A 27,019-nucleotide genomic window follows, 5' to 3' on the forward strand; every position below is an offset into this window, starting at 1 on the left:
TAATTTTAAAAATTGTTTAAGTATCTTCACACTTTTTCCTTTTCTTATTAAAAGTTTTAGGCTTTTGGCCGGGCACGGTGGCTCACGCCTGTAATCCCAGCACTTTGGGAGGCCGAGGCGGGCGGATCACAAGGTCAGGACATCGAGACCATCCTGGCTAACATGGTAAAACCCCGTCTCTACTAAAAATACACACACACAAAATTAGCCGGGCGTGGTGACGGGCACCTGTAGTCTCAGCTACTTGGAAGGCTGAGGCAGGAGAATGCCGTGAACCCAGGAGGCGGAGCTTGCAGTGAGCCGAGACCGTGCCATTGCACCCTAGCCTGGGTGACAGAACGAGATTCCGTCTCACAAAAAAAAAAAAAAAGTTTCAGGCTTTTTTTTCTGACGAAGTCCTTTGTTCATTTTAATTGATTTTGATGCTGCAATTGAAGCTTTCTTATAAAATCTTAAGTAAATAAGAAAGTGTAAATTAAACAAATAAAAATAAGAAACCTTTGTTGGTTCTAAAAAAAATCTGTTTTAAAACGTTTGTATTTTTAAGTATTCCTAAAACCAACACTTGAAGTGGTTTAGTTTTATAATTCAATTTCTATTCCTTTAAATAACATAAAGGAATGAATACAAGTTTTTGCAGTATTAAGTAACATAAAGGAATGAATATAAATTTTTGCAGTAGGAACTTGAAAAACAAAAGTGAAAATAAACAATAAAAACAAAATAACAAAAACAGAATAAACCTAGCTTGTGGAGTCTTACTTTAAATCAAGCTTAATGTTAATTTTTTTTTACTGAAACACAAACAACCATCATTAATTTTTGATACCGTTATGAGTTATTTGAGCTCTAAATTCAAAGTAAACCAATATATTTTCTAAAGTAGTTGTATGAAACCATCCCAGTTTTCCTAGCCAAGCCTCACATTCTTCCTTCCTTCAAAGGCCTATCTTTTAGCCATTTTGCCAGTTCTAATCTGATAGAATTGCACATTAGTAAAATAATATATCTTACTATACAGAAAAATCCAAATTTTCAAGTTATTCTAACTATAAAGCAGACCTTACATCCATAAGACTTGAAACTGTCTTACTAGTAGTCCTGGGTATCCCCTGTAGTCCCTTTCTAGGGAATGCTTGGATTAGAGCAGTTTCCCTCTGGTCTCCCAGTATCCCTGAGGCCTTCCCTGGAGAACACACACTGTTAGAGCTGAGCTATATCCAGATTAGTCCCCAGAGTTAGAAGAGCAGGATGCACCATAACATACTCTAAAGACCCGTTATCCTGCCTAAGCCAAACCTTTATCGTTCTGCTTTGGCATCATTGGGATTTATGAACCTCTGTGGAGTAGGAGGAGGTTCTTTAAAATTTAGAAATGTAATATTAATAAGTGAATGTTCATTCACTTTCAGAATACCCTAAAGCTGTCTTCTTTCTGATTTTCTCATGTTTATCTGTTGGCAGTTGAGCAGATCTGAAGTCCGCCTTGTCATTCTGATAGCAAAAGCGAGGGAGGGAGGGAAAAGTTTAGATGAGCTGAATGTGGTAGGTCTAGGACAGGGGTCAGCAAACGTTTTTTTGTAAAGAGCTGGATAGTAAATATTCTAGGCTTTCTTTGTTGCATGTATAACTGGAACACAGTAGACCCCAAAGGGAGTACGTGGTTATTTCTAGTTGCTAAGAGAAGGCATTACAGAAGAGGTAATACTTGAGAGCCTTAGAAGTCGCCAACATGTTAGGAAGGAAAAGACATTTCAGGCACGGGGAATCGCATGTGCAGAGGTACAGGAGTGTGACCACATATTTGGGGATTGCAGATAAGTTAGCATGGCTGGAATGGGTAGAGCACGCAGGGGCTCACTGTGAATGATGAGGTTACTTCCCTAGCTTAGAGGGAGCACCTTGTCAGTCATACTGGAGAAATTGGATTTTTATATTTTATTTTTTCCTCCAATTTCCCAGATGGAGAGGATTTTTGTATTTTAGAATAGTGATTTTCAAACATGTTTTAGCCTCACAACAAAAGCTTTTGTGGAAGCTCTGCATGTAAAATAGATAACCCCAGGCATAACTCTTCCGTGTAATAAAGAACAGCCGTCTCTACTGTGCAGTAGCCTCAGAAGGGGTTCTACAAACCCTCAATTTCCAAGGGATGCCTTTTACAAACTGCTTCTGAAGGAAGCAATGAAAGGTTTTTAAGATGAGGAACCAGACGCTCAGATTTGCGTGTTCGGAAGATCACCGTAAGACGACGTGAGAGATGGTTCTGAGAAAGCTGCACTGGAGGCCGAGACTAGGTAGAAGGTCCTTGCAGCCATACAGAGAAGAGGTGCTGAACATTGAAATTAACAAGACAGAAGCAGGGGGAAAGCACATGAAAGCAAACAGAGTTGAAAACTTGTGCTGTCAATTCAGATCTGGCGGAGAAGATGGGAGAGAATCTAGAATGACCCCAGGTTCCTGACTTGGGACCTGGTGGGTGATGCCGTCATTATCGCGAATCGGTAGCATAATTGATGAGGTTGTGATGTTCTTTATGATTTACTAAGTACTTTCCCATGCATCATCTCACGCGTTCTCCATCTGTGCATCCTTCATGCTTTTGCAGCATGGCTTCTGCTGTTGGCCTCATCCTCGTTGACCTCTTAAGCATTTGGCTTTGTTCACCTGCCTTCTGCATAAAACTCTTGCTCCCTTGATCTCTTTGACATCTGACCCTCCATGTATTTCTTTAGTTCTTCTTCCTCTTCTTTTTATATATAGGTATTCCTCAAAATACCTGAACCCGTTTCCTCTTGTTTCTTCCTTGTTCATATCATCCATCATGGTGACTTTAGTTATCTCAACAACACTCTTTCTCTCATGCACTCTGTCCTGTTTTCTGATCATCTGTATTATATTTCAGCTGCCGAGTAGGCATTGCAGACTAAATGTTCATCAAACTCTGTGTCTAGGGATTGAGCTAATAATCATTGTCCTTTTCTATTTCCTTATTTCCTGTTTCTGTTCATCACTACGTTTATCACTCACCAAGGCTCAAAGCTTTCTTTCCCTTTTTTTTTTCTTTAAAAATAGGGTCTTGCTCTGTCGCCCAGGCTGGAGTGCAGTGGCGCAATCATGGCTCATTGCAGCCTCAACCTTCTGGGCTCAGATGACCCTTGCACCTCAGTCTCCCAGGTAGCTGGGACTACAGGCACGCACCACAACACCCAGCTAATCTTTGTATTTTTTGGTAAAGATGGGGTCTCACTATGTTGCCCAGGCTGGTTTCAAACTCCTGGGCTCAGGTAATCCTACTCCCTCGGCCTCCCAAGATGTTGGCATTACAGGCATGAGCCACCATGCCTGACCAGGCTCAAAGCTTTGAAATTGTGTTTGAGTCCTTGCTCAAGTCTTATACCCTAATCATTTATCAGATTCTATCCATTCTATCCTCAGAATATCCTTCACCTCTGCTGCTTCCTGATCGTTTCCACTGTTCTAGCTCTGACCCTTACTGCCTCTCACATCACTTCAGTAACCCATGTTATTGCTCTCCTTCAGTACACATCACCTCCCACCTGCATCCATCCTGCGTGTTCCTGCCAGTGTGACTTTTCCCAACACATACCCCACACGTTTTTCTCTGTTGTCTAAAATCCTTCTAGGTCCAAACTACCAGTAGAATAAAGATTATGTTTCTTTTTCTGGAATTCAGAAGTCCTAGGATCTGGATGCAACTTTACTAAACCTGCTTCCTACTGCTCCCCACCTGGCACTCTACTTTCCAGACAAATAATTTTCTGTTTCTCTTATACTCCCCGTGTTTCACCTTCATCTCTTTGTCATCTGATCCTTTGTCCTGGACTTCACCACTTCCAGTCTCCAACTATCCCAAACGCTGCATAATTAATCAAGCCTCCTCCGCATGCTTGACCTCGCTGAGATCTGTCTCTCCTTTGACCTGCTGTAGCACTTTATCTGTCTGTGGCACTGATCACTTTCTGTGGGCTAGACTTATCCGTTATTGCTGCACTAAACTGTGAGCTCTTTTAGTTATGATTTATTTCTGATTTATTTCAGTGGCTCTTTTAGACTTCATCGTTGTGCACTATATGCTTAGTTAAAATGTGTTGGGAGAAATAATCTGATCTTAGAAAAACTCAGCCAAGTAGGCAGGGCAAGTAACATCGGCTCCTTTTTGAGGGATTAGGAAACAGGCTCAGAGAGGTTGAGAGAGTCCCTAAGGCTGGTTGCTCTCTAGTGCCGTAACTCTAGCCGAAAAACCATTTGTCAAGTGCCTAAACCAAGTGTATTTCATTGCACCATACTCCCTCTCCAAGTGGCTCACATCAAGCAAGCAAAATAGAAGACATAAGTAGTATATGAATTTGTTATAAAAGTCCTAAAAATACCTTTCTGTCATTCCTGATAATAATAATAATCCATACTAAGTCCTATAATAATCCATCTCTTGATTTTTTAGAGGGCGTGTGGGTGCGCACGTGTGCTTCTATGTGCATGAGAGAGAGATAGAGAAAGATAGCGTTTACTGGTTAGGAAAATAATTAATTCAGGAAACAACAGAAGGCCAACTGGAAATACCGAGCAATTTCCAGATCCTGAGGTTAGGGCCAGACCATGTGAAAGGACAATGATCAATTTGTACATCTGCTGTTATTGACTGCCACTCTTTTAAGAATGATGGCACACATGTTTGGAAGATCCTTGAAAACTAACTTACTTTTTAAACACTGTCAATAATTTCCTTTTTTTTTTTAGAAATCATGTTTGCGCCCCATGTTCTCACTCATAAGTGGGAGTTGAACAATGAGAACACATGGACACAGAGGGAGGGGAACATCACACACCGGCGCCTGTTGGGAGGTCGGGGGCTGGGGGAGGGATAGCATTAGGAGAAATACCTAATGTAAATGATGAGTTGATGGGTGGAGCAAATTAACAGGGCACATGTATACCTGTGTAACAAACCTGCATGTTGTGCCCATGTACCCTAGAACTTAAAGTATAATAATAAAAAAGAAAGAAAAAAGAAATCATGTTTGAAACATTGTTTTTATGTCTTAGGTTTTGTTACATTCCAATAATATTTATTTTTTTCTTCCTTTTTCTTCCTTTACCAGAAGAAGAAGAAGAGCAGGTGCCCACTGATGGAGGCACATCAGCAGAAGCCATGCAGGTTCCCTTGGAAGAGGATGATGAATTGGAGGAGGAAGAAATTATTAATGATGAGAATTTCCTGGGCAAGAGACCACTGGATAGTCCTGAAGCTGAAGAACTGCCAGCCATGAAGCGGCCTCGGCTATTAAGCACTAAAGGGGACACGCTAGATGTTGTGTTATTGGAAGCTCGAGAGCCACTCAGCTCAATAAATACTCAAAAGATCCCACCAATGCTTTCTCCAGTCCATGTACAGGACAGTACAGACTTGGCACCTCCCTCACCCGAGCCGCCAATGTTGGCTCCAGTTGCAAAATCACAAATGCCAACTGCAAAACCATTAGAAACAAAGTCATTTACACCTAAAACAAAGACTAAAACTAGCTCTCCAGGACAGAAGACTAAATCACCTAAAACCGCCCAGTCACCAGCAATGGTCGGAAGTCCTATTCGATCACCAAAAACTATATCCAAAGAAAAGAAATCACCTGGACGTTCCAAGAGCCCCAAGAGTCCCAAGAGCCCCAAGGTCACGACTCACATTCCCCAAACACCTGTGAGACCTGAAACGCCCAACAGGACTCCTTCAGCTACACTCAGTGAAAAAATCAGTAAAGAGACTATCCAGGTAAAACAAATACAGACACCCCCTGATGCTGGGAAACTGAACAGTGAGAATCAGCCGAAAAAGGCTGTGGTAGCAGATAAAACGATTGAGGCCTCTATCGATGCTGTGATTGCACGAGCCTGTGCTGAGCGAGAGCCAGATCCTTTCGAATTTTCTTCTGGATCGGAATCTGAAGGAGACATTTTTACTAGCCCTAAGAGAATTTCAGGCCCGGAGTGTACTACTCCCAAAGCTTCCACTTCCGCGAACAATTTCACAAAGTCAGGATCCACTCCTCTGCCTCTTTCCGGTGGAACCTCAAGTTCCGATAACTCATGGACAATGGATGCCTCCATTGATGAGGTTGTACGTAAAGCAAAACTGGGAACACCTTCAAATATGCCCCCCAACTTTCCTTATATCTCTTCTCCGTCAGTGTCTCCTCCCACTCCCGAACCTCTCCACAAGGTGTATGAGGAGAAAACCAAGCTGCCTTCCTCCGTGGAGGTAAAGAAGAAGTTGAAAAAGGAACTAAAGACTAAAATGAAAAAGAAAGAAAAGCAGAGAGATAGGGAGAGGGAAAAAGACAAGAACAAGGACAAAAGTAAGGAGAAGGATAAAGTGAAAGAGAAAGAGAAAGACAAGGAAGCTGGCAGGGAAACAAAGTATCCCTGGAAGGAATTTCTTAAAGAGGAAGAGGCAGATCCCTACAAGTTTAAAATCAAAGAATTTGAAGATGTTGATCCCAAAGTGAAATTGAAAGATGGACTTGTGAGGAAGGAGAAAGAGAAGCATAAAGATAAGAAGAAAGATAGAGAGAAAGGCAAGAAAGATAAAGATAAGAGAGAGAAAGAAAAAGTGAAAGATAAAGGCAGAGAAGATAAGATGAAAGCCCCAGCACCCCCACTGGTGTTGCCCCCAAAAGAGTTGGCCCTGCCCTTGTTCAGCCCTGCCACAGCCTCCAGGGTCCCGGCCATGCTGCCATCTTTGTTGCCAGTGCTTCCGGAAAAACTGTTTGAGGAGAAAGAGAAGCCGAAGGAGAAAGAAAAGAAAAAGGACAAAAAGGAGAAGAAGAAAAAGAAGGAGAAAGAGAAGGAGAAGGAGAAGAAGGAGAAGGAAAGAGAGAAAGAGAAGAGAGAGCGAGAGAAGAGAGAAAAAGAGAAGGAGAAACACAAGCATGAAAAAGTAAGCAGTTTCTCATTTTTGGCCCTATCTGAACAGAGTCCTAGTGAGAAACACAGGTAAACAAAGCCCACAATTATATCTGTATTCTGGGTGTAAATCACCCATCACTTAAGTGGAAATATGTTTATAATGAGGTTACAAAATTTGATTTTAATTCTAAAACCCATAAACCTGTAATCAAGCCCTCAACACACTAGCAGATGTTAAAAATTCATAGCCTAAGAGGCATCTAATCACAGACTATAAACTCTCTATTGGCTATAGTGATCTCTGGCAGCTTAAAAAAAACAAATCTGGGTTCTTAAATTGTGAATAATATTTATGTGAATTATCAAGTGTACTGCATTATATTTTGCACCCATATATTGAGAAAGGCAGCATCCATGTTTCTAAAAGCATGCAAAACCACGGCACTATTTTAAGAGGACAGCAAGGCCCGTGGAAGGACCACTGCCTTGGTTTTCTTTTTGGTGAGCCATTTTGGCATGTGTTTAGGATTATGCCTGTCTACACAACTTTCCGTAGCATCTTTTATTCCTTCCGTTTTCTGCTTTAATAAGATAAGGGCACATTTCTGAGTATCTAGGCTGATCTGGCAGCCTGGTGAGTGGGCAGAAAGTAATCCCACATGGCAGAAATGTTTGACCATCTCAGTAAGTCAGACTTCATTTCATAGCATACAGCCCGACAAACTGATAGAAACCCTGCAGTTTTGTAGGCATTGGGGCCTCAGTCCTCAGGCTGTGACCTCTGCTTACCCAGCTTTGCTTTTCAGTCTGTGGTTTCTTGGATTACAGCAGCCGGCTGGGTTATTTGAAAATTTCTCATAAACTTTCCGAAAAAGTATCTCTTCATAGTGCCACCCCAGAGCTCCTGATGATCCTTTCCCTGCCCTCTAAAAGTTATCTTCTTTGAGCTTGGCCACAAAATAATACCCAGTAATTCTGTTCATATGATAAAATTTGATGTATTTGACCTGCAGCATATATATTACCAATAAATTCGGAGTATTTTTAACTTCAAACTTACCTAGAAAAATGAGTGTAGTTGACAGCAGTAATGGCAACTCCCATTTTTCGCCTACCTTGATTCGTTCTTTGTTCTCTTTGGCTATCCTAAAATATAAAAAAGTGAAATGGGAATTCTGATATCAATAACTGAACATTGACAAGTTAACAAGACACAGAAATCCAACTCTTATTTCCATTTTAAAAATCATTTTATTATATTATTATGTAATTTCTATATAGTAGTTGTCAGGTTTTAAAGCAGATCCATACACCTTGTTTTCTCCTCCTAACACACCTGTGACATAGGTCCAGCAGGTATTATCATCGATATTTATGGAAGAGAAACTGAGCCTGAGAGAGTGACTTGTCCAAGATCAGGATGACACAGCTAGCAAGAGCCAGGTCAGTTACACTGCAGAGAGACTTCACATGGTGAGGTGTTTGTTGTTAGAGATATTGCCTGACAGCGGTTAGTCATTTATCCCTTGTGTACCTAGTAACTTGGCAGCTGAGCCCTCAGTAAATCAAACAGGGGACTGTTCCTGTCACCACCATCTTCACTTTGGAAAGTCAGTGGAGTTGTTTCAACAGCCATTATGAATTTGAGTGAAGCCATCAGATTAGGTTTGTAACAGCAGTCCCATGCCTTTCTACAGCATCTACCTGACTTTAGGGAAGAAAAGTCCCCCAGACCACCTTGGTGGAAGGCAAAGGCTCAGTCCCTCGAAGCACAGAGTCCACCTGAGAGAAAGATACACGTTCTTGGATCAGTTTTGATGGGCTGTGGAGCAGGTACATGGCAAAAGATAAAAATGTAGAAAATTCAGCTATCTTATAAGACCTTTATAAATAATAAATAGTAATGTCTATAGAGTTAGACCTGAGTTCAGATCCTGACTTTTGTAAAATGGGTAAGTCATTTGTATAAGGATTAAATGAGAACATACAAGGTGTGCTTAGTACCGTATCTGACGCATAAATGTCAGTAGATGGAGAGGGTGTTCCATTCTGTATCAAACTATAAAATGTAGGAACCTGGAGATTGCTGCTCCATTGGACCGTATCAGCTAGCCTGTGTTAATATGAGCAGGTCAGCTCTTCATAGGTTTTAAAAATTATTCTACTTCCTTGGCATTCTTTGGAATATTAGCCCTTGATACAAATAGGAAAGGATAAAGGTTAGGACAACCCAGGGAAATGCCATTGATAAGGAGTAGAAATTGGGATAGTAACATAAATGTTAAGACTTCCCTTTCTTCAACCCCGTTTAAATCCCCCAAGCACCACGGCATAGGAGTAAACAAAAATACACCTGAAATGCGGTTCCATATGGTCCAAGAATTTTCCTACAGATCTACAGAAGTAAGGCACCAAAGGTTAAACTAAAGTGAGACATATCTGCTCACTTTATGTGAGCAGCTTTATGTAAGGCACCAAAGGTTAAACTAAAGTGAGACATATCTAAGCTGCCCCAAGAAAATGTTTTCGGCCAAAAGAGTGAAGGCCACAATCTCATTTTCCCTTCTCATCATCCTGACCAAGAGCAACTCTCCCAGACACTGACCCAGATCGGCAAGCAAGAGCATTTGTTTAAATTTTTCAATCTCCACATTTATTTTACCTGCTTATAAAGCTGATACCAAGAACCAATAAAGATGTGATTAATTAAAACGGAATTTGCATGGTAGGTAGAAGGAGCTTTGGGCTTTGGAATCCAGCAGACCTGGAATAAGATCCAGGACAAGTTTTTTAGCTTCTTTAATCCTTAAGTATTTCATCTTTAGAGATAATGATAAGAACACTAAAAACAGCAAAACAGTCATAGTTAACACTGAGTAATTACTATGTGCCAAACACCATGCTAAGCACTTTAATTCCTTACCACAACCCTCTAAGATAGATGCTGTAATTATTATCACTTTAAGATGAGAAACTAAGGCTTAGAGAGATTAATAGACTTGCCCAAGATCACACATCTAGTAAGTGATTGAACAGGAGCCAAAATTTCAATCCAGGCTGTCAGATGCTATAATTTATGGTCCTCACTACCACACTTTTCTATATTATGTTAAAATGGGATAAGTGAAATCATTTGGTTGGTAACTCACCATAAGAAGCTCAAATTGTTTTTCTATTAGTGATGGTAAATCCAGAGAGTGGTGAGTTGTGCAAGCTTTTAGTTCCCCTTTGTGGGCAGTCAGACACCTAGTCAGGGTTGGGACTCTAGACTGTCACTTATTTAAAATAGAACCACATTAACTTTTTATAAAACACATGTTAATGGCCAGGTGCAGTGGCTCATGCTCCCAATACTTTAGGAGGCCAAGGCAGGAGGATTACTTGAGGCCAGGAATTTGAGACCAGCCCAGGCAACGTAGTGAGACTGTCTCTCCAAAACAAACAAACAAACAAACAAAGAAAAACCTATTTTTTAAATTAACTAGGCATGGTGTTGCACATCTGGAGTCCCAGCTGCTTGGGAGGCTAAGGCGGGAGGATAGCACCACTGCACTTCAGCTTGGGCAACAGAGTGAGACCCTGTCTTAAAAAAGAAAAGACATGTTAAGAGCACTTATATTATCCAATTGCAGTCACAGCCATAATAGTTGTAGCAGTGATAAATTTAACAATACATTTCAGAACAGTTTAAAATTGCTATTAATACTGTCACATTTGGGATTAAGTAAAATTTTTAAAAATGTTTTATTAAAATTTTTGTTTCTGTGTGGGTTGGTGTATATATTGCATGGATCTTTGGGGTTTAGATGAGTATACAGGATTACTTTAATTACAATTCCCTCTTGTTCTTTTAAGTGATTTTTGGAGGGAGGATCATTTTGAAAAAATAAATGCATTTTTAAATTTATGTTAGTGGAACTGGATGGTTATACCTATATTCTTAAATAGAAGGTAAGCCAAAATCCATCTGTCAAAGTGGGGAATCTGTTTTTGCACTCGAATATGATCTGGAAAGGCACAGTAGAGTTTCACCCCAAAAATGCTGACATCACCCACCATCTGTAGATAAGTAAGTCCAGTGCTGGCTGAGGGAGCATGGCTTTGGCAGCCACACTGACCGGGGTAGAAATTCCAGCTCTGCCACTTACTCGTTATTCACCAACCTCTCATCCTCGCAGACCCTCTGCTTCCTTCCTCCGTCTCCTTCCTCCCATTCAACACTAGTAAGAGACAGCAGCATTCTAAAGTTTAACTTATCTCTGCTTAAAAACAGTAGTTTCATACCTTCTCGAAGAATATTCTGGCTTCAGAGGCTTTCTCTTCTGCCTTCTCTTAGAAAACAATAAATGAAGAGTAGTTTGTGTCATTTAATTAAGATGAGTAGAAGACTACAACAGTTCCTGAATTTTCATACACATATCCAATAGTGTTGATGATCAACCCCTGCATAATTGGGAGTTGTCGACAATGGAAAGCCCATAAATTCTAGAAAGGATTCTCAACATTTTTTATCCTGTTGATTGAGGAATTGTTTTATTTGAACTTTGGCTACTGAATAAACTAACTCGATAGTAAATGATGTTAGCATCTACCACCTCTTGAGTGCCTACAGGTTCCAGGCCTTGCCAGAATTCAATGATTTAATTCTCCCAACAGCTCTGAGGGTTTGGTATAGTGGTTCCTGTTTTACAGTTGAGAAAACTGCACAGAAAGGTCGAGTACCTTGCTGCAGCCAGTGAGGGGAGGGGGCCCAGGCCTGTCTGCCTGGGCCCAGGCCTGTGTTCTTTACTGCCCAGAATGGCCTTCTCAGCCACTTACCTCAGTCTGCTTTGGTGACCTAAGTGACAAATGCAAATGAGGGGGATAGGAATGGTTTGATGCTTGATGGCAAGGGCACATCATGATTTTATAAATTGTTAGTTCCTGGAGATACCTTAGAGAGCACCTGTTGAACTGCCATATTTCAAAGAGCAGGAAAGGGATATCCTTTACACTTTGATGACTTTAGCAATCAGAACAATTAAAAATTTTAATGTTTCTTTATCCCCAAGTCCTGTAGGATTTGCCCCCAAATAATCTTTTATTAAATTTAAATGGTTTGTTCTTTAGAGAATGATAAATCATCTTATTGGTTTGTGCCTTTAAGGAAGGGTTTTCATCCTTTTCCCCTGTTGTTTAAAGTAATGTAGTCTCATTCCAAGTCTTTTCTCATCAGCTATTGTAATTAATTCGTGAAATGAAGGGTTTTTTTTTGTAAATAAACCCAATAAAGGGGAGGGAAATATTTCCTTCCTGTTTCTCATAACTGTATGTTCCAAGAGAAAACAAGAAACTTAATGTTTAAATGAGTGTATTTAAATTTGTAGTTTACCCAAGGCCAGCTCCCAGCCTTTCTGACTCTACACTCTGAGCACAGAGGGGAAAGCTCATATTCTGTCTCAGCTGTCTACATGGGGTGGCACTTGTTATACTTAACCACAACTGCACATCTTCTGACTCTCTGTTTAATATTTTAAATAGTTATCAGAGTTTACTTAGACTGTGTTTCTAAATGGAAATAATGTAAAGACCTTAATTGCTGAGAAATACAAGATGGTTACAGCCATAGTTCAGCATCCAAATGTTAGGTTATTCTGTTGAGCTTTTATCAGTACTATTTGTGAGTTTTTTTCTAACATACCGGCATAGATGGGAATCTGAACTAGCGCTTGCTAAATTTGCTGCTACCCTAGCTAGTATACATATATGGTGTTTTTTTTTTTTAATGAAAGGAGTTTAACATTAAAAGAATAAAAAAATAAAAAACCTTGGACATATTATATTGACAAAGCTGCCCATTACCTTTGCAGAAAGTCCCTGTCAAAAGATAAACTTTAAAGCTGGAATGCATGAAAGAGTTCCAAGATAGAATTTAAATTTGAACTGATTCTTTATAGATAAGCTTTTTAAAAATCCACCTCTTTGCTTCAAGTCAGGATTTTAAAAATAAATTTCCCCTTTAAATCTCTTGAGCGATTTTCATTTTTTGCAAGGCCGCACTGCTGGTGTCCTGGAAAAATGGAGAGTTAGAGCTTTATCAGTTGGTGCCCTGAGGTATGTGGCGAAGAAGCTAAATCCTTGAAGATTAACAAAAAAAATGCAGCACATGGCAATAAGGGGCTTATATGACTACTAGTATTAGTTCAGGTGAAAGAAGTATTGCTTCTACATAAAACTGGACAAATCCACTGACAATGTATTTTTAGTTAGCTACAAAGGAGTCTTATATTGCTGGACTTTACCTCTTTGGTGAATTGGGAAGCTTAGTAATCCACTGTAAATGCTCTTCTGTGTGCCCCAATTCTCAGCATTACTCCAAAGTGCTGTTCTTTCATTTTAACCCTTAAAAGCTCGTCGTGGCCCCAGATTTTGGCTTGATGCCATTAAAAGATGGCATTAGTCATGTCGTCTAAGTGATTGAAGTCATCCTTTTGTTTGTTGTTTTTGGTAAGTGCATGTGAGAAATTATTTTATGATTGTAGGAAATGCCTCTGTTTTTATTTTGGTGAGCACACAGATAAAGTTGATGGAAACAAAAATCTGGGAAGAAATTTTAATTTCGAAATTGTACTTTCTGTATGTGTATTATTAGCATCCTCATTAATCTTTTTCTACAATCCCTTGAATTTTCTCAAGTTAAATCTAATTTAACTTGTTTTTAGGAATGAAATAAAAGTATTTAAGTAGTTTTTAGATATATCCTGGTTTGCCTGGGACAATCCCAGTTATGTGGTATAATTAATAGCTCCCTCTTTTCCTGTCAGAGGCATCTGTGTTTAGATGATACAACCACTGTAATTACAGATGAAACTTTGAGCCGAGATAGCAGGTTGTGAATCATTCATTAATTCAACCAGTTGACTGAATACCTGTTGCCTTCCGGGCACATTTATACCATTTTAAATCTCACTTACATGTTTCCACTTTTGTTTACTTAACTTTTACATATTGTATTATTTAGGGGTTTTTTATGGTAGATAATAAACAGACCATTTCTTGATTCCTTTGTCCTGCCAAGCCATTTAAGACAGCTTTGAAAACCCAGCTAGTTTAGTTGAGTGAAGGTGGGGCCAAGGTTAATGTCAGTTTCCATATAAACTAGTTAGCCTCCCATGGAGAACAAAATTTACAACTAACCCCAGCCATCTCACAAATATTTATCATAAGAGATATTGACAAATAAAGTGAATAGCTCCATGTAAGCCATCAATATTACCAGAAAAAGAACTCACAATGTGCGTCAGAGAGTTAAGGAGCAGTAGGGTGAACAGGGGATGAATTTGGTGTCAGGAGACCTGGATTTAGGCCATTTACTTACTAACTTTGTAACTCTAGGTAAAACACTTACTCCTTCTGAGCTCTTACGTGGGAATAACACCATCCACACCTACCCTATAGAGTTGTGAAGATAGAGTTGAATAATGTAAATAGGACACAGTTCACCAAGTGCTATACAAGTGTAAGTTATCATTATTGGGTGTTACGGTAATAAAAATGGGCCAAACACACAACTCAATAATAGTAGAGCAGAATTTTTTTAAAGGTAGGTCAAACAGCTTTATTTTAAAATCGAGCTTAAGAAAAGGTTATTGGAATGCGTACATGCTAGTGTTGTCAGTTGAAGAAATAAGAAATATCACTTCTAATACCTCATCACTGATGACTATGTAACCCTAAAATGGTTAGAGTTGAAGAATATAAGAACTTCATATAATTTTTCATTCTCTGAATCAAAAAGACTGCATTCCGTCTCAGTTTTGCTATTTGTGTGACCTCAGAACAGAAAAGGAAAACAAAATGGAAAAGAAAGGAAAAATGGTTTCTCCATATATGATCAGTTTACCTGTAAAATGAAACCCACATTATCTACCCTACATGTTTGTTTTTTAAAAACCTTAATGAGCACATTGGGAATATAACCAAGCACAATGCCTGGCAAATTATAGGTAGCTTGTAAATGTTTGTTTATTTTTGTTATATTTGTTTATTCTTCCACAGATAACACAGAAAGATGAGGAAGTCTTAAATAGTTCATAAGACTGGACCATTTGTTTTCAGATTTGTTTAGATATAAAACTCTTCATTTAAAAAATATATTGGAGACAGCCAGGCACGGTGGCTCACGCCTGTTATCCCAGCACTTTGGGAGGCTGAGGCAGGCAGATCACGAGATCAGGAGTTTGAGACCACCCTAGCCAGCATGGTGAAACCCTGTCTCTAATACAAATACAAAAAGTAGCCGGGCATGGTGGCATGCACCTGTAATCCCAGCTACTCGGGAGGCTGAGGCAGGAGAATCACTTAAACCCAGGAGGTGTAGGTTGTGGTGAGCCAAGATCGTGCCACTGATCTCCAGCCTGGGCGACAGAGTGAGATTCCTTCTCAAACACACACACACACACACACACACACACACACACACACACGAGACTTGAATGCTAACTAGTTATGCATGGGTCTTGCTCCACCCGCCACCCATCCCCCTCATGACCCTTGACCCTGGACCATACTGTCTGCAGGACCAGGTAAATGAAGGAGACATCAGCCAAGAGTGAGGTTGGCTAGGGGGAAGGGGCGGTTTGTGGGCAAGTTGATAAGTTAAGATTTCAGTGTGATGAGATGAAATACTTATAGGTTATTTAGTTGGAAATGTTGAATAGACATCTTCATATTTTGGCCTTAGTGTCAATCAGTGCTAATCCAGACCAAAATTTTGAAGACATATTTTAAACTTACTTTTGAAACTGTGGGCAGGGATGAGATCACTAAAGAAACTGTAGCATGACAAGAGGAGAGGGCCAAGTAAGGTTGGGTGAAAGAAGAGGAGTTTGTAAAGGAGAAGGAAGGAGCATGAGAAGACCTATAATGGGAAAACTGGGACATGAGGACATTGGCAAGGGTTGAGGAATGAAGAAGAAGTGAGAAAACAGACAATGAAGTGAAAATTGAAATGTGTGAGAAATTGTTAGCTAGAGGTTGAAGAGAAGTTAAGAAAATGTTTAAGATGGAGTGGAGCACATTTAAAAGTGAGATGAAGGCTGGGCACAGTGGCTCACACCTGTAATCCCAGCACTTTGGGAGGTCGAAGCGGGCGGATCACGAGGTCAGGAGATCGAGACCATCCTGGTCAACACGGTGAAACCCTGTCTCTACTAAAAATACAAAAATTAGCCAGGCATGGTGGCAGCTGCCTGTAATCCCAGCTACTCTGGAGGCTGAGGCAGGAGAATCTCTTGAACCTGGGAGTTGGAGGTTGCAGTGAGCCAAGATTGCCACTGCACTCCAGCCTGGCAACAGAACAAGACTCTGTCTCAAAAAAAAAAAAAAGAAAAGAGTGAGATGAAAATAATTCGTGGAATGGAGAGACTGAAGATACAGTAAATAAGCAGATGATAGAGAAAGCTACTTTAGAAGACAGCAGGAGACAGATGCTAGTGTAATTGTGGGCACAGAGAAGTTTGTAGGGAATTGAAGGAGCTCTCCTTCAATACTGGTGGCCTCACCGGTATTTCCTGTGGAGTTGGATGTGTAGAAGGGGAAAGAAGGTCATGGAAGAGTCTTGAAAGTGCTAAAGATTGAAATCATTGCTTCATATTCATGCTTTACACTTATCTTAAGACTTACTAGTGTCAGATCCTGAAACAGGCACTAGAAAATAGCAGTAAGCAAAATGCGCATGGTCCCTGCCCTTAGCTGGGTTAGCTGGTAAACAGCTAGTATTGGAGGCATACATGAAGCTGGAATTAAAAATGTTCTTTGGCATCACTCGGTGCTCTAGGGGATGGTTTTAGGTTGGTCCTGGATGTATGGTGGAATAACTAAGAGGTAAAAGGGTTGGGGCAAGATAAGTTGATAATTCAACAAATGTCTGCCGAGCATCTCCTGCATGCAGGCATCATGCGAGGGAGCTGTCAAAGCAGTAGATCTTGGTGGGCTGAGGGATTTGAAAAACAACTCTAGGAAGAGACAGATAAATACATGAGAGAAAATAATAGATTTGATCTACAGGTACTATATTAACTTTATGATATGTTGATCATTATTTTATGTGTTCCCCTTTAGAACCACTATACTGTTCAATTATGATGTAATTCTTGAGCTTGAAATACATAAATTAATGTTGCAACTAGTCGGTGACTAACAGTGAACCAGTGACATTAAACATCTGGCAGTGCTTGGGACAGTTCCTTACAACAAAGAACCATCCCACCAAAAATACCAATCCTACAGCCCCACCGAAAGACTTGGAGATAGACAATAATTTGGAAATGCAGAGCTTTTGTTTAGCTTGTTAATTCAAAATGTTGATTATATGATCTGCAAACCAACAATTGTGAAGAGACCCTTTAACATCAGACTTAGTTTCTGTGTTCTCTTCTGACGAACAGGTCAGATCTTTCTGAGGTCTTTATCTTATTTGGCAGCCATTGCCTTCACCACAAATCCATTCCAAAAGAGAATATCTGTTTTCGTTTTCTTTCTTTTTTCTTTTTTTTTTTTTTTTAAGATGGAGTCTTGCTCTGTCACCCAGGGTGGAGTGCAGTGGCACAATCTCAGCTCACTGCAACCTCCACCTCCTGAGTTCAAGTGATTCTCCTGCCTCAGCCTCTTGAGTAGATGGGACTCCAGGCGCCCGCCATCATGCCTGGCTAATTTTTTTTTTTTTTTTGAGACGGAGTCTCGCTGTGTTGCCCAGGCTGGAGTGCAGTGGCATGATCTCGGCTCACTGTAAGCTCCGCCTCCTGGGTTCACGCCATTCTCCTGCCTCAGCCTCCTGAGTAGCTGGGACTACAGGCGCCCGCCACCACGCCCAGCTAATTTTTTGTATTTTTAGTTTCACCATGTTGGCCAAACTGATCTCGAATTCCTGACCTCGTGACGCCTGCCTCAGGCCTCCCAAAGTGCTGAGATTACAGACGTGAGCCACCACACCCTGCCTGTTTTTGTTTTCTTTTACAGCATTTCAGATTGTTTTACCCCTAGCCAAAAATTGAACAGTTGAATGGTACAATTACACTTAGTATTTCAACTTTCTCATTTGATAACGCAAACTTAAGATGAGTTTAATGTTTGTCAAGTTCCATAAACAGATGCTTTTATCTTATAGGGAAGACATCATCGCAGTTTTTTCTATTTATATTAAGTCTGGTAATTATTTAAATGCTCCACCAGAAATGATCTAGGTAACAATTTTTGTTTAAAAATTTTAACAATATAATTAAGTCCAAAAGTTAACCCAAATAGAAATAACTACCATATTTATATAGCATGATTAAAGTTTGCAGAATTTCTCATGATGCCAGGTAGCCTTCAGTTGTACAGAATGGCCCAGATTGTCTTTCTGTCTAAATTTTAGCCATATTTAAGGCTTCAACTTTTTAACTCAGTTTGTGGGAGTGGGAGAGTAGGAGAAGTGGTAGGAGGTACTTTTGTTGAAAAACCATATTGAACTTTAATGTGCTAACTTCCACAGATAAAAGTGGAACCAGTCGCTCTGGCCCCGAGTCCAGTTATCCCCAGATTAACTCTCCGAGTCGGTGCTGGCCAAGACAAGATGTAAGTATAAACGTTTTGAATCAGAGTGAAACAAATGAAATTTAACCTTCTCTACTCTTTCCTAAGGGACTTCGAATTCCACAAGCTTCTCCCAGGTATGAACCTGTAGGGTCAAGCTTTATTTTTAGAACTCTTCGTTTTCAAGTTTTTATTGGTTTCTTTCACAGAGTAAATGCTTTTTGCTTTATTTGACGTAAAGGATTTTTTTTTCTTGTTCTTTTTCTCTTTTTTAAAGACTAGCACCTGACATTATTTCTGCATAGTCTTTAAGGTCCCACTTATCTGAAAAATAAGAAACTCTGTACTGAATGGACTTACTGCCACATTACACCCAGGTGGATGCAATGTTACACTTTCTCAAGTACATAGTATCTGTCACCATGACAAAGAACAAAGATTCTCTTTTTGCTCAGATGGCACATGGTTTTATTCTGTACCTGTAAAACAAAGAAATGCCAAAGGCTTGGAGAGACAGTATGTAATAGTCACAACTGATGACTTAGTCCACTTTTTTTTTTAAGAAAGCCCTAGAAATGCAAACCCCACGTTTGCTGTTTATTTGTCTTAATTTTCATGGAATCATCATATCAACCCACTCGTCTTTACAGTTAATCTGTTGGATATTTTTCTTTTATTCATTTTTTGGGGAAGCATTAAGGCCTACAGTACTCTTACCTGATCCTAATAAGATAACGAAACATTGATTTTTTTTTTTTGGAACTCATGTTGAAAATCATTCCCCTTGTTCTAAAAGCATATTATGCATCATTTAAATAAAATACACAAGATAAAAATTCTACAACCTTATTTTTCCCATTAAGCCTGAAAATGCAGTTTACATTGCAATCAAATATTGTGTTGAAAATAGGCTTACAAGGCATTCCATTTACATTCAGTTTTTCGCCATAAAAGTGAGAGTAGGAGCCATGAATTTATTTAGTAGAGAGGACAGAAAATTTGCTTTGTATTCTCAGTGGTTCATTTCATCTTAAAAGTTACATGTATTGATACTGTTGCTTCTGTCAGTTCCACGTGTAGTGCAAAGAAAAAGTCCAGCATGATTCTGATGAATGTGAGCAGAGAGGCAACTTGGTTTTCCAGGGGAGTGTATACCCCTCTGAAGATTTAAAGGAGAAAATCTGATGGCTTCTGTTTTTCTCACCTAAATTCTCTGGATAATTTCCACATTACTCTTTTCGGTTGTGCCAGTAGAGACCTAGGAAATGCAGCAAAAATCCTGTGGATTCAGTGCTTTTGAAACCAGCTATCTGGTATACCTAGTGCCCCTATCTTACCTACAGAAGCATGAAGAATGTCCTCATCCCTTAACCAGTAGAGCTCAGAGAAGACCCAACCAAAGTAAATCTTCCATCTCCATGCAAATTCTGCATATGGGCTCATTTCTCTAAGAGGAAGATGTTGTTATCCATCATTCAACAAGTACTTTTCTCCTGCAGTTTATATTTATTCCCATCTCTCAGTAACTCACCATTACTTAATCTTGACTCCCACACAGAAGTTTGGCTTGCTCATACCCTTTAGAGGAATAAGATTTGTTAAAAGGCATTGAAAAGCCAGGTGTGGTAGGCCATGCCTGTAGTCCCAGTTACTTGGGAGGCTGAGGCAGGAAGATCACTTGAGGCCAGGAGTTCAAGGCTGCAGTGAGCTATGATCGTGCCCACTGCACTCCAGCCTGGGCAACAGAGCCAGATCCTGTCTCTAAAAATAAAAAATAAAAGGCAGCCAGATGCGGTGGCTCACGCCTGTAATCCCAGCACTTTGGGAGGCCGAGGCAGGTGGATCACAAGGTCAGGAGATCGAGACCATCCTGGCTAACACGGTGAAACCCCTTCTCTACTAAAAATACAAAAAATTAGCCAGGTGTGGTGTCAGGCGCCTGTAGTCCCAGCTACTTGGGAGGCTGAGGCAGGAGAATGGCATGAACCTGGGAGGCGGAGCTTTCAGTGAGCCGAGATCGCGCCACTGAACTCCAGCCTGGGCAACAGAACAAGTCTCTGTCTCAAAAAATGAAAAAAAATGAAAAAAAAAAAAAGGCATTGATAGTTATATTCAACTCACCTGCCTTTAAGCATCTTTCAGTCATTCTGTTGATTATTTATTCTGTTTTCCCCCTCAATAAATCACTCATACACCTGAGATATTGAAAGATGTGAGAAATCCTATTTGGAACAAAATGTCTAGTATCAGGGAAATTATAATACCCAGGTATTCTAGACAAATTGCCCTTGAAAGCATATTATATATCATGTAAACTTTCAGATATGTAGGTAATGACCGCCATGTTATATGAAGGATTAATCATTTGACCAAAGGCAGATGCAAGAAAATCCTTATAATGAACAAAGAGATAAATGAAGTGAAATAGATTACATTTTAAATTAAAATAGAGCGAGAAAGAAAGAGGACTAAATCTAATAGTAATAGAATTTTATGTAAAATAAAACTTATTCAGTAAAGTGCTTTTTGTGGGGTGGGGTGGTGGGGTGGGGGGTGGTTCTAAATCAGGGGTCAGCAAATTATGGGCCAAATCCAGGCCACTGCCTGTTTTCTGTGACCTGCAAGTTAAGAATGTGTTTTATATTTCTTAGTGGCTGGAAAAAAATTAAAAGAAGAATGTATTATGACACATGAAAATATGTAACATTCAAATTTCAGTGATCCTCCGTGGTTGTAGCATGATACATGGCTTAGTCCATGGTGATAATGGGGAGGGAGGTGACAGATTCCTGTCACTATGCCTGTGGTTACCCAGTCTGCACACACCTTGGGGGGGAATCATACTCTTTTGAAGTGAAATTAATGAGCAGACTGGGATTCAAAAGGGGGAGTTTGAATAGTCCAGGCGGGTATTTATTGCTGAAGAACAGGCAGAATCATCTTTTGAAATTAGGAAAAACGAAAAAGCTTTACAGGGTTCAAATTATACCTTCTAGTTGGAAGATCTTTAAGACAGTATTTACTTTCTGAGTCTTAAATAAAGCAGTTATGTCTTCTGCCCTTGATCCAGAAAAGTACTTTGAGCTTGGATTGTTTCCTCTGTTCCCTATTATTGTTCCTTGAAGCAAGACAGGAATAACTTGTTTTTCCCTTGATTTAACATTCCTGGAAACTGTATTCTAAAGGAGTCAATGGTGAGTCCAGGACCTCCTCCTGATAGTGTTAAAATTCAAGATGACTTTCCAAGGACCTCAGATTCCTTTAACAGATCTTCCAGTAATGGGTGTCCAGAGTTCCCTGTAGTCTATATTGAAGATAAAACCAAAACCTAACCGTGAAATTACAGTCTCAACACCTAGAGACAACATATTCAAGTGAATTGCTGAAATATCTGGTCCAGCCTAGCAGAAGCCTTGCCTTGATGCTGGGATAGCAAGTAAGTTTCAGCTTGCCTCAGAGCCACCGCCTGGAACTCTGTTGATGGGATCCTGAGGTCCCACTTGGACTTGGGGCTGGGAGCAGGGTGAGTGTGACAGCCACCATGGAGGGCAGGGCAGGTGGCAAAGCAGGCACCAGGTTATTTGTCCTCCCTATCTTACTGTGTATTGAGTTTGGTCATTTTGAGCAAGTGTAGGTAGAATTGGCTAACTTACAGTGTTCATCCTTTTCCTCATTTCTGTCAAGAAAATAGGAGCAAGGTAATGTGATGGATTTTAGGGACGGGGGCTGTTTGGATGGAACTGTCAAGAAAGACTTGGCAGAATAGGGCCTGCAACTCTTCTATAAAGCTCAAATTCAGGTAAAGGAGCTCTGTGAAAAAAAGGTGAAACACTGGTAAAGTATTAACAAAAAATACAAATTTGCATAAAGATTTTGGGGTGAATATAGGGTAGAGGAATAAGCATTCTTCCCCTCAAATTTCTCAAACGTCTCTTTTGCTGCTGTCTTCTCCCAAGGACTGAAGAGGAAGCCTCCTTCCTCTTCCATCTATTCACCCACCCTTGCCCTCGGGCAGTGGGTCCCCCATGCCCAGGTCCATGGTGAGCAGCTCCTCCTCCTCCTGCTTTCAGAGCACTCCTGCCTTTATCAGCAAGCGCCAGAGAAGGGGTGACTGGTGGGGCCCCTCTAGACATCCCATCATGCATGGTCATGTTTTCTCTAATAAATATCTCATAATATATTGGATCAGGTGATACAGGAACCATTTGAGATGCCTTTCAGAGAACAATATTATTATCAATGGTAATTCTAAATTCCCTTTGCGAGTTCACAGTAGGTATTCTGTTTAACAAATATAACTCCTTTTTCAAAATATACAAATTATGTCAAGATATTTTTCAGAAACCACTTTACCTCTGGCATTAGTTTTCTTTCTGCTGACATTTTGATTTCTGGTGGCAAGTGGATTGATTTCTTACAATTCAGTAACTTCATCATCAGTCCTCGTCCTAACAAAAGTGCTGAGAATGTGATGCTTTCCTTTACATGTCATTTACTTTTTTTTGTTGCATTTCACAGAGTTTAGCTTACGCCTTGTGGGGGCTTTTTAATACTTGTAATGTCTAAATTTTTTCTATATATAATGAAAATGAGAGCTAAAGCTTTGCTCGTTAATCTTTAAAATCAATATGTATAGACACTTGTCTTTGAGTGATCTAAACTTTTCCAATTAATGCTTTTTGACAATAGTAGTGAAGAATAATCATGGGCAGTTACAAAAATAATCATTTAAAATATTTTTAAGGAAAATAAGCATTTTATATTTTAAAATATAGCCAGATTTAGCCAAATGACATTCAACAGAGTGAAGCTTGCAGTGGTATTTTAGTGAAACATTCTTTAGAGAAATAATAGTAAATGGTTTTTATCTCACTTTCTGAATTTTCCTTTCTATACTTGAAGTGCTTTTTATTCATATATAACTTTTTTCCTAGTCTAAACAAATTTAGGGGAAAGTAAAGAGAGTATATATAGTACAGTCGGAAATAGAAATAGATCTTCTTCCCTAAGATCAAGGGAAGAAAAAAGAAGCAAATGATTGTAGGTCAAATATGATCATACCTTCCTAGCAGTAAGGGCAAAAAAATACATTTTTTAAATTAATTTGTTTTTATTTATTTATCTTTTTTTTGAGACAGAGCCTCCCTCACTCTGTTGCCCAGGCCGGAGTGCAGTGGTGTGATCTCAGCTCACTGCAACCTCCACCTCCCGGGTTTAAGTGATTCTCCGGCCTAAGCCTCCCAAGTAGCTAGGATTTCAGGCATGTGCCACCATGCCCGGCTAATTTTTTGTAGTTTTAGTAGAGATGGGGTTTCACCATGTTGCCCAGACTGGTCTCAAACTCCTAACCTCCAGTGATCCACCTGCCTTGGCTTCCCAAAGTGCTGGGATTACAGGTGTGAGCAATCTTGCTTGACTGAAATACATTTTTTTTTTAAAGGAAGGTGTTTCACTTTCTCAGGAGAGAGTTTTTCAAGGCAGTAAATTTAAAAATTAACTTCTATGTGGGAGCAGATGACAAGGATGGTGTCCTCCACAGCAGTTTTTATAGGTGACCCAAAGGCATTTTTTGTTGACTTTTGCACACTTTCCAAGAGGAAAGCATGAAAGAACAGCTCAGTGCTGACAGCTCTTAAGCACCTCTTCATCTCTAGTGGAAACACTCCTATTTCCTTTTCTGAACTGTGTTAATCAAGACTCTTGGTGGCAAGTAACAGAAATCCAAAGCAAACCGTCTTAGAGGGGAAAACAGCAGGGGTGGATGTGACTTCGGCGGGGCCACCTGCAGGCTTGCCGAGTATTCTAGGGCTCTGCCCACCCTCCTCTTCTCATCTGGCCTCTGCGGTGGCAGAGGTGGTCCTGGCCACTCAGGCTGTTGTGATTCTTGGTGCTCACAGTCCCTGGCGAAGCCCCGCTTCCCGGGCCTCCGTTATCAGCCCCCATGAAGGACTTCGCTTCAACAGCCCCTGTGGTAGGGAGGCTGCCCTGTCAGAAGGGGAAGTGGTAGGTTCCAGAAGGAAAGGAGGGCTCACACCAAAATAAGGGGCAAGAGGCAGGCAAAGGTGATTTATATGTTTTATTGTAGTTAGGAAAAGGCTGTCAGTTTTGCATTTTTATAAAAGTGTCCTGGGGAGGCAGGGCAAAGAACCTAGTTGGTGTACAAAAGGATACTTTAGATGTAACGTTTGGGAACATTTCAGAACGTCATCCTGTCAGACTTGGAAGGCCTTTTGCTTTTCTGTTTTTAATATTTTCTTCCTAATAAAACTATCTGCTTTTGATTTAAAAACAACAACAACAACACAAAAAAAGATTAAAGAATGTTGGAGTTTTATTTTTCCCTGATTAACTTGCTACTGAAACTGAAACATTTCATAGGTATTTTGCCTACGTTAAAAGCTAAACATCATGAGCTGGACGTAGTGGCGTGCACCTATACTCCCAGCTACTTGGGAGACTGAGGCAGGAGGATTGGTTGAGCCTGGGAACTCAAGGCTACAGTGAGCTGTCATTGCACTGCTGCACTCCAGCCTGGGGGACAGAGTGAGACCCTGTCTCTAAAACAATAAATAAATAAATAAATAAATAAATAAATTTTTAAAAAGCAAAATAACAACAATGACAAAAAGAATTTTAAGAATGACTGGTGAAGTTCACAAGTGACATTTAACATTTTTAAATGACTGTATTTAAAATTTTCAAATGACCTATTTTTAATGCTAGGGAAAGATGCTAACATTACCAGTGAAATTCCTAGCCTCTGAACAACTGCAACAAAGGTTGTGAGTTTGATACGTCATTCTTGCTACCTTCCTGTACTTACAAATTCAGCAGTCCCAAACCCATAGATCTTCATCCCTTTTCTGATTTTTCCAGAAAAGGAGTTTTTGACTTCCTTATATTACTGTCTTATTTTTACCACCTAGAACAATGACATAGTCTCTAAATTTAGTTTTTACCCCGGCACAATACTGTTTATTCATTAACACCAAAGATGCAATATGTTTACTAGAAAAAATAGTAAACTGTCAGAAAAACTGGCTTTAGGTTTTCAGAAATACTTTTACTGCACAGTAAAACAAGTGGAGAGATTATAATCAAAGCATTTCCATCTTACTTGTAAACAATTACAGCAGTTCTTACATAGATGCCGCATTAGAAGACTCAGGAAAATTTACTGGATTCCATTCTAATGCAATTAGAGCTAATTTTGTTCTTTAAATGAATAAAAGGTCAGCTAGTAAATCTAGCTTATCTTGAGTCCAGACTTCAATAAATTGTTTTATTTAATTTGTTGTAAAAGATCTTATCCTTAATGGGTCCAGGTCTTATTAGTTCCCTTAGGTTTTAAAATATTTATGACCACCTTTTTAGATATGATTTGAATGATAGTTGGAAACTTTCTCTCCGCAGTGTTATCAAGGTCCACGATCACTAATTGAGTGAATATAGGAAAGTACTTAAGATTCATTATCTAGAAAAAGCTGATGTGGACTTCCAGAATTTAAATGTTCCTTAACCTGTGACAGGCAGAGATAATTTAGCTGTATCATGGAAACCTTTTGGATGCTATCTGATTATAATTTCTCCTAAAGATCAAACTACTCACACTTCTGGCATTTAAAAAAAGAATATGTTTCCTACAGATGGAAACACTTAGGCACTCTTTATTACCAAGAACATGGAACGTTTCAATCCTTTGCATTCTGTTATTTCCTGTTATGTTATAGGCCTATACTGTGTTCAGATACTTACACAAAGATTGCAGCTGCATGGTGCAACATCTCTTCGCTTTTCCCACGCCTGCCTGCATAGCTTCTAGAGTGGATATCCACGTCACTGCAGGACTGCTGTCATTTAGAATATGCACAGTCTTTTTTAATGTGGTAGCCACAAGTCTCAGCATGTGGAACTGCCTCGCCATATTACCCCAGCTGATTAGACTTGCCTTTTGGGTTCCAAACCTACTTGCATCCCCCACGGCTTGTCGTCCAGGCTCTAGGAAAGAGTATGTGTCTATGGTCAGCCCTCCTCAGCTGCTGGCCTCCATTCCCACCTTGCCTGCCCCGGCTGGAACTTCGTTCCCTCTCTTAGCTCCTCTCCTCTGTGTCTTCCTCTTCTTTTTTCTCATTTTTCTCCAGCCTTTCATTCTCCCATGCTAACCCTCCTCACCTTCATCAGGCCTTCCCTCTGTATGAGAAAAAGGCTATGTAACATCTGCTTTTCATGCTGCTTCTCAAAACTTATTCTTTGGTTTTACTTTCTTCTAATTGTTCCCTCCTAAACCTTCTGTATTCTGGTTTCTGCCCTAGAAACTTTTCTACAGCTTCTTGTTAAGACCATTAGATGCTTCCCAATTCCCAGTTCCAGAGAACATGCAGCAGCTCTTATTGTACAAACCCTGTCTGCCGTTTGGACACTGTCCCCTAAGCCCTTTCAGAAACTTCCTGTTCCTTTGATTTTTGTGGTATTACACTAGACTCAGTCTCTCACTCTCTCTCTCTCTCTCTCTTTTTTTTTTTTTTTTTGAGACGGAATCTCACTC

The 27,019-nt window shown here is 39.9% G+C and overlaps 1 protein-coding gene across 2 annotated transcripts in view; it reads left to right on the top strand.

Annotated features, from left to right (window-relative positions):
• The window catches only part of TAF3 (TATA-box binding protein associated factor 3), a 195,750-nt gene that overhangs the window by 139,532 nt on the left and 29,199 nt on the right, over window positions 1–27,019 (top strand). The window contains exons 3-4 of one of the 2 annotated variants that reach the window (XM_001157768.7): window positions 5,124–6,952; window positions 18,434–18,516. In XM_001157768.7, the coding sequence (XP_001157768.4) occupies window positions 5,124–6,952; window positions 18,434–18,516 (1,912 nt within the window). The remainder of the gene's footprint in view (window positions 1–5,123; window positions 6,953–18,433; window positions 18,517–27,019) is intronic. The other variant, XM_024346186.3, reaches the window with a different exon arrangement.

Source organism: Pan troglodytes, chromosome 8 (genome assembly GCF_028858775.2).
Source record: "Pan troglodytes isolate AG18354 chromosome 8, NHGRI_mPanTro3-v2.0_pri, whole genome shotgun sequence".
NCBI lineage: Eukaryota > Metazoa > Chordata > Mammalia > Primates > Hominidae > Pan > Pan troglodytes.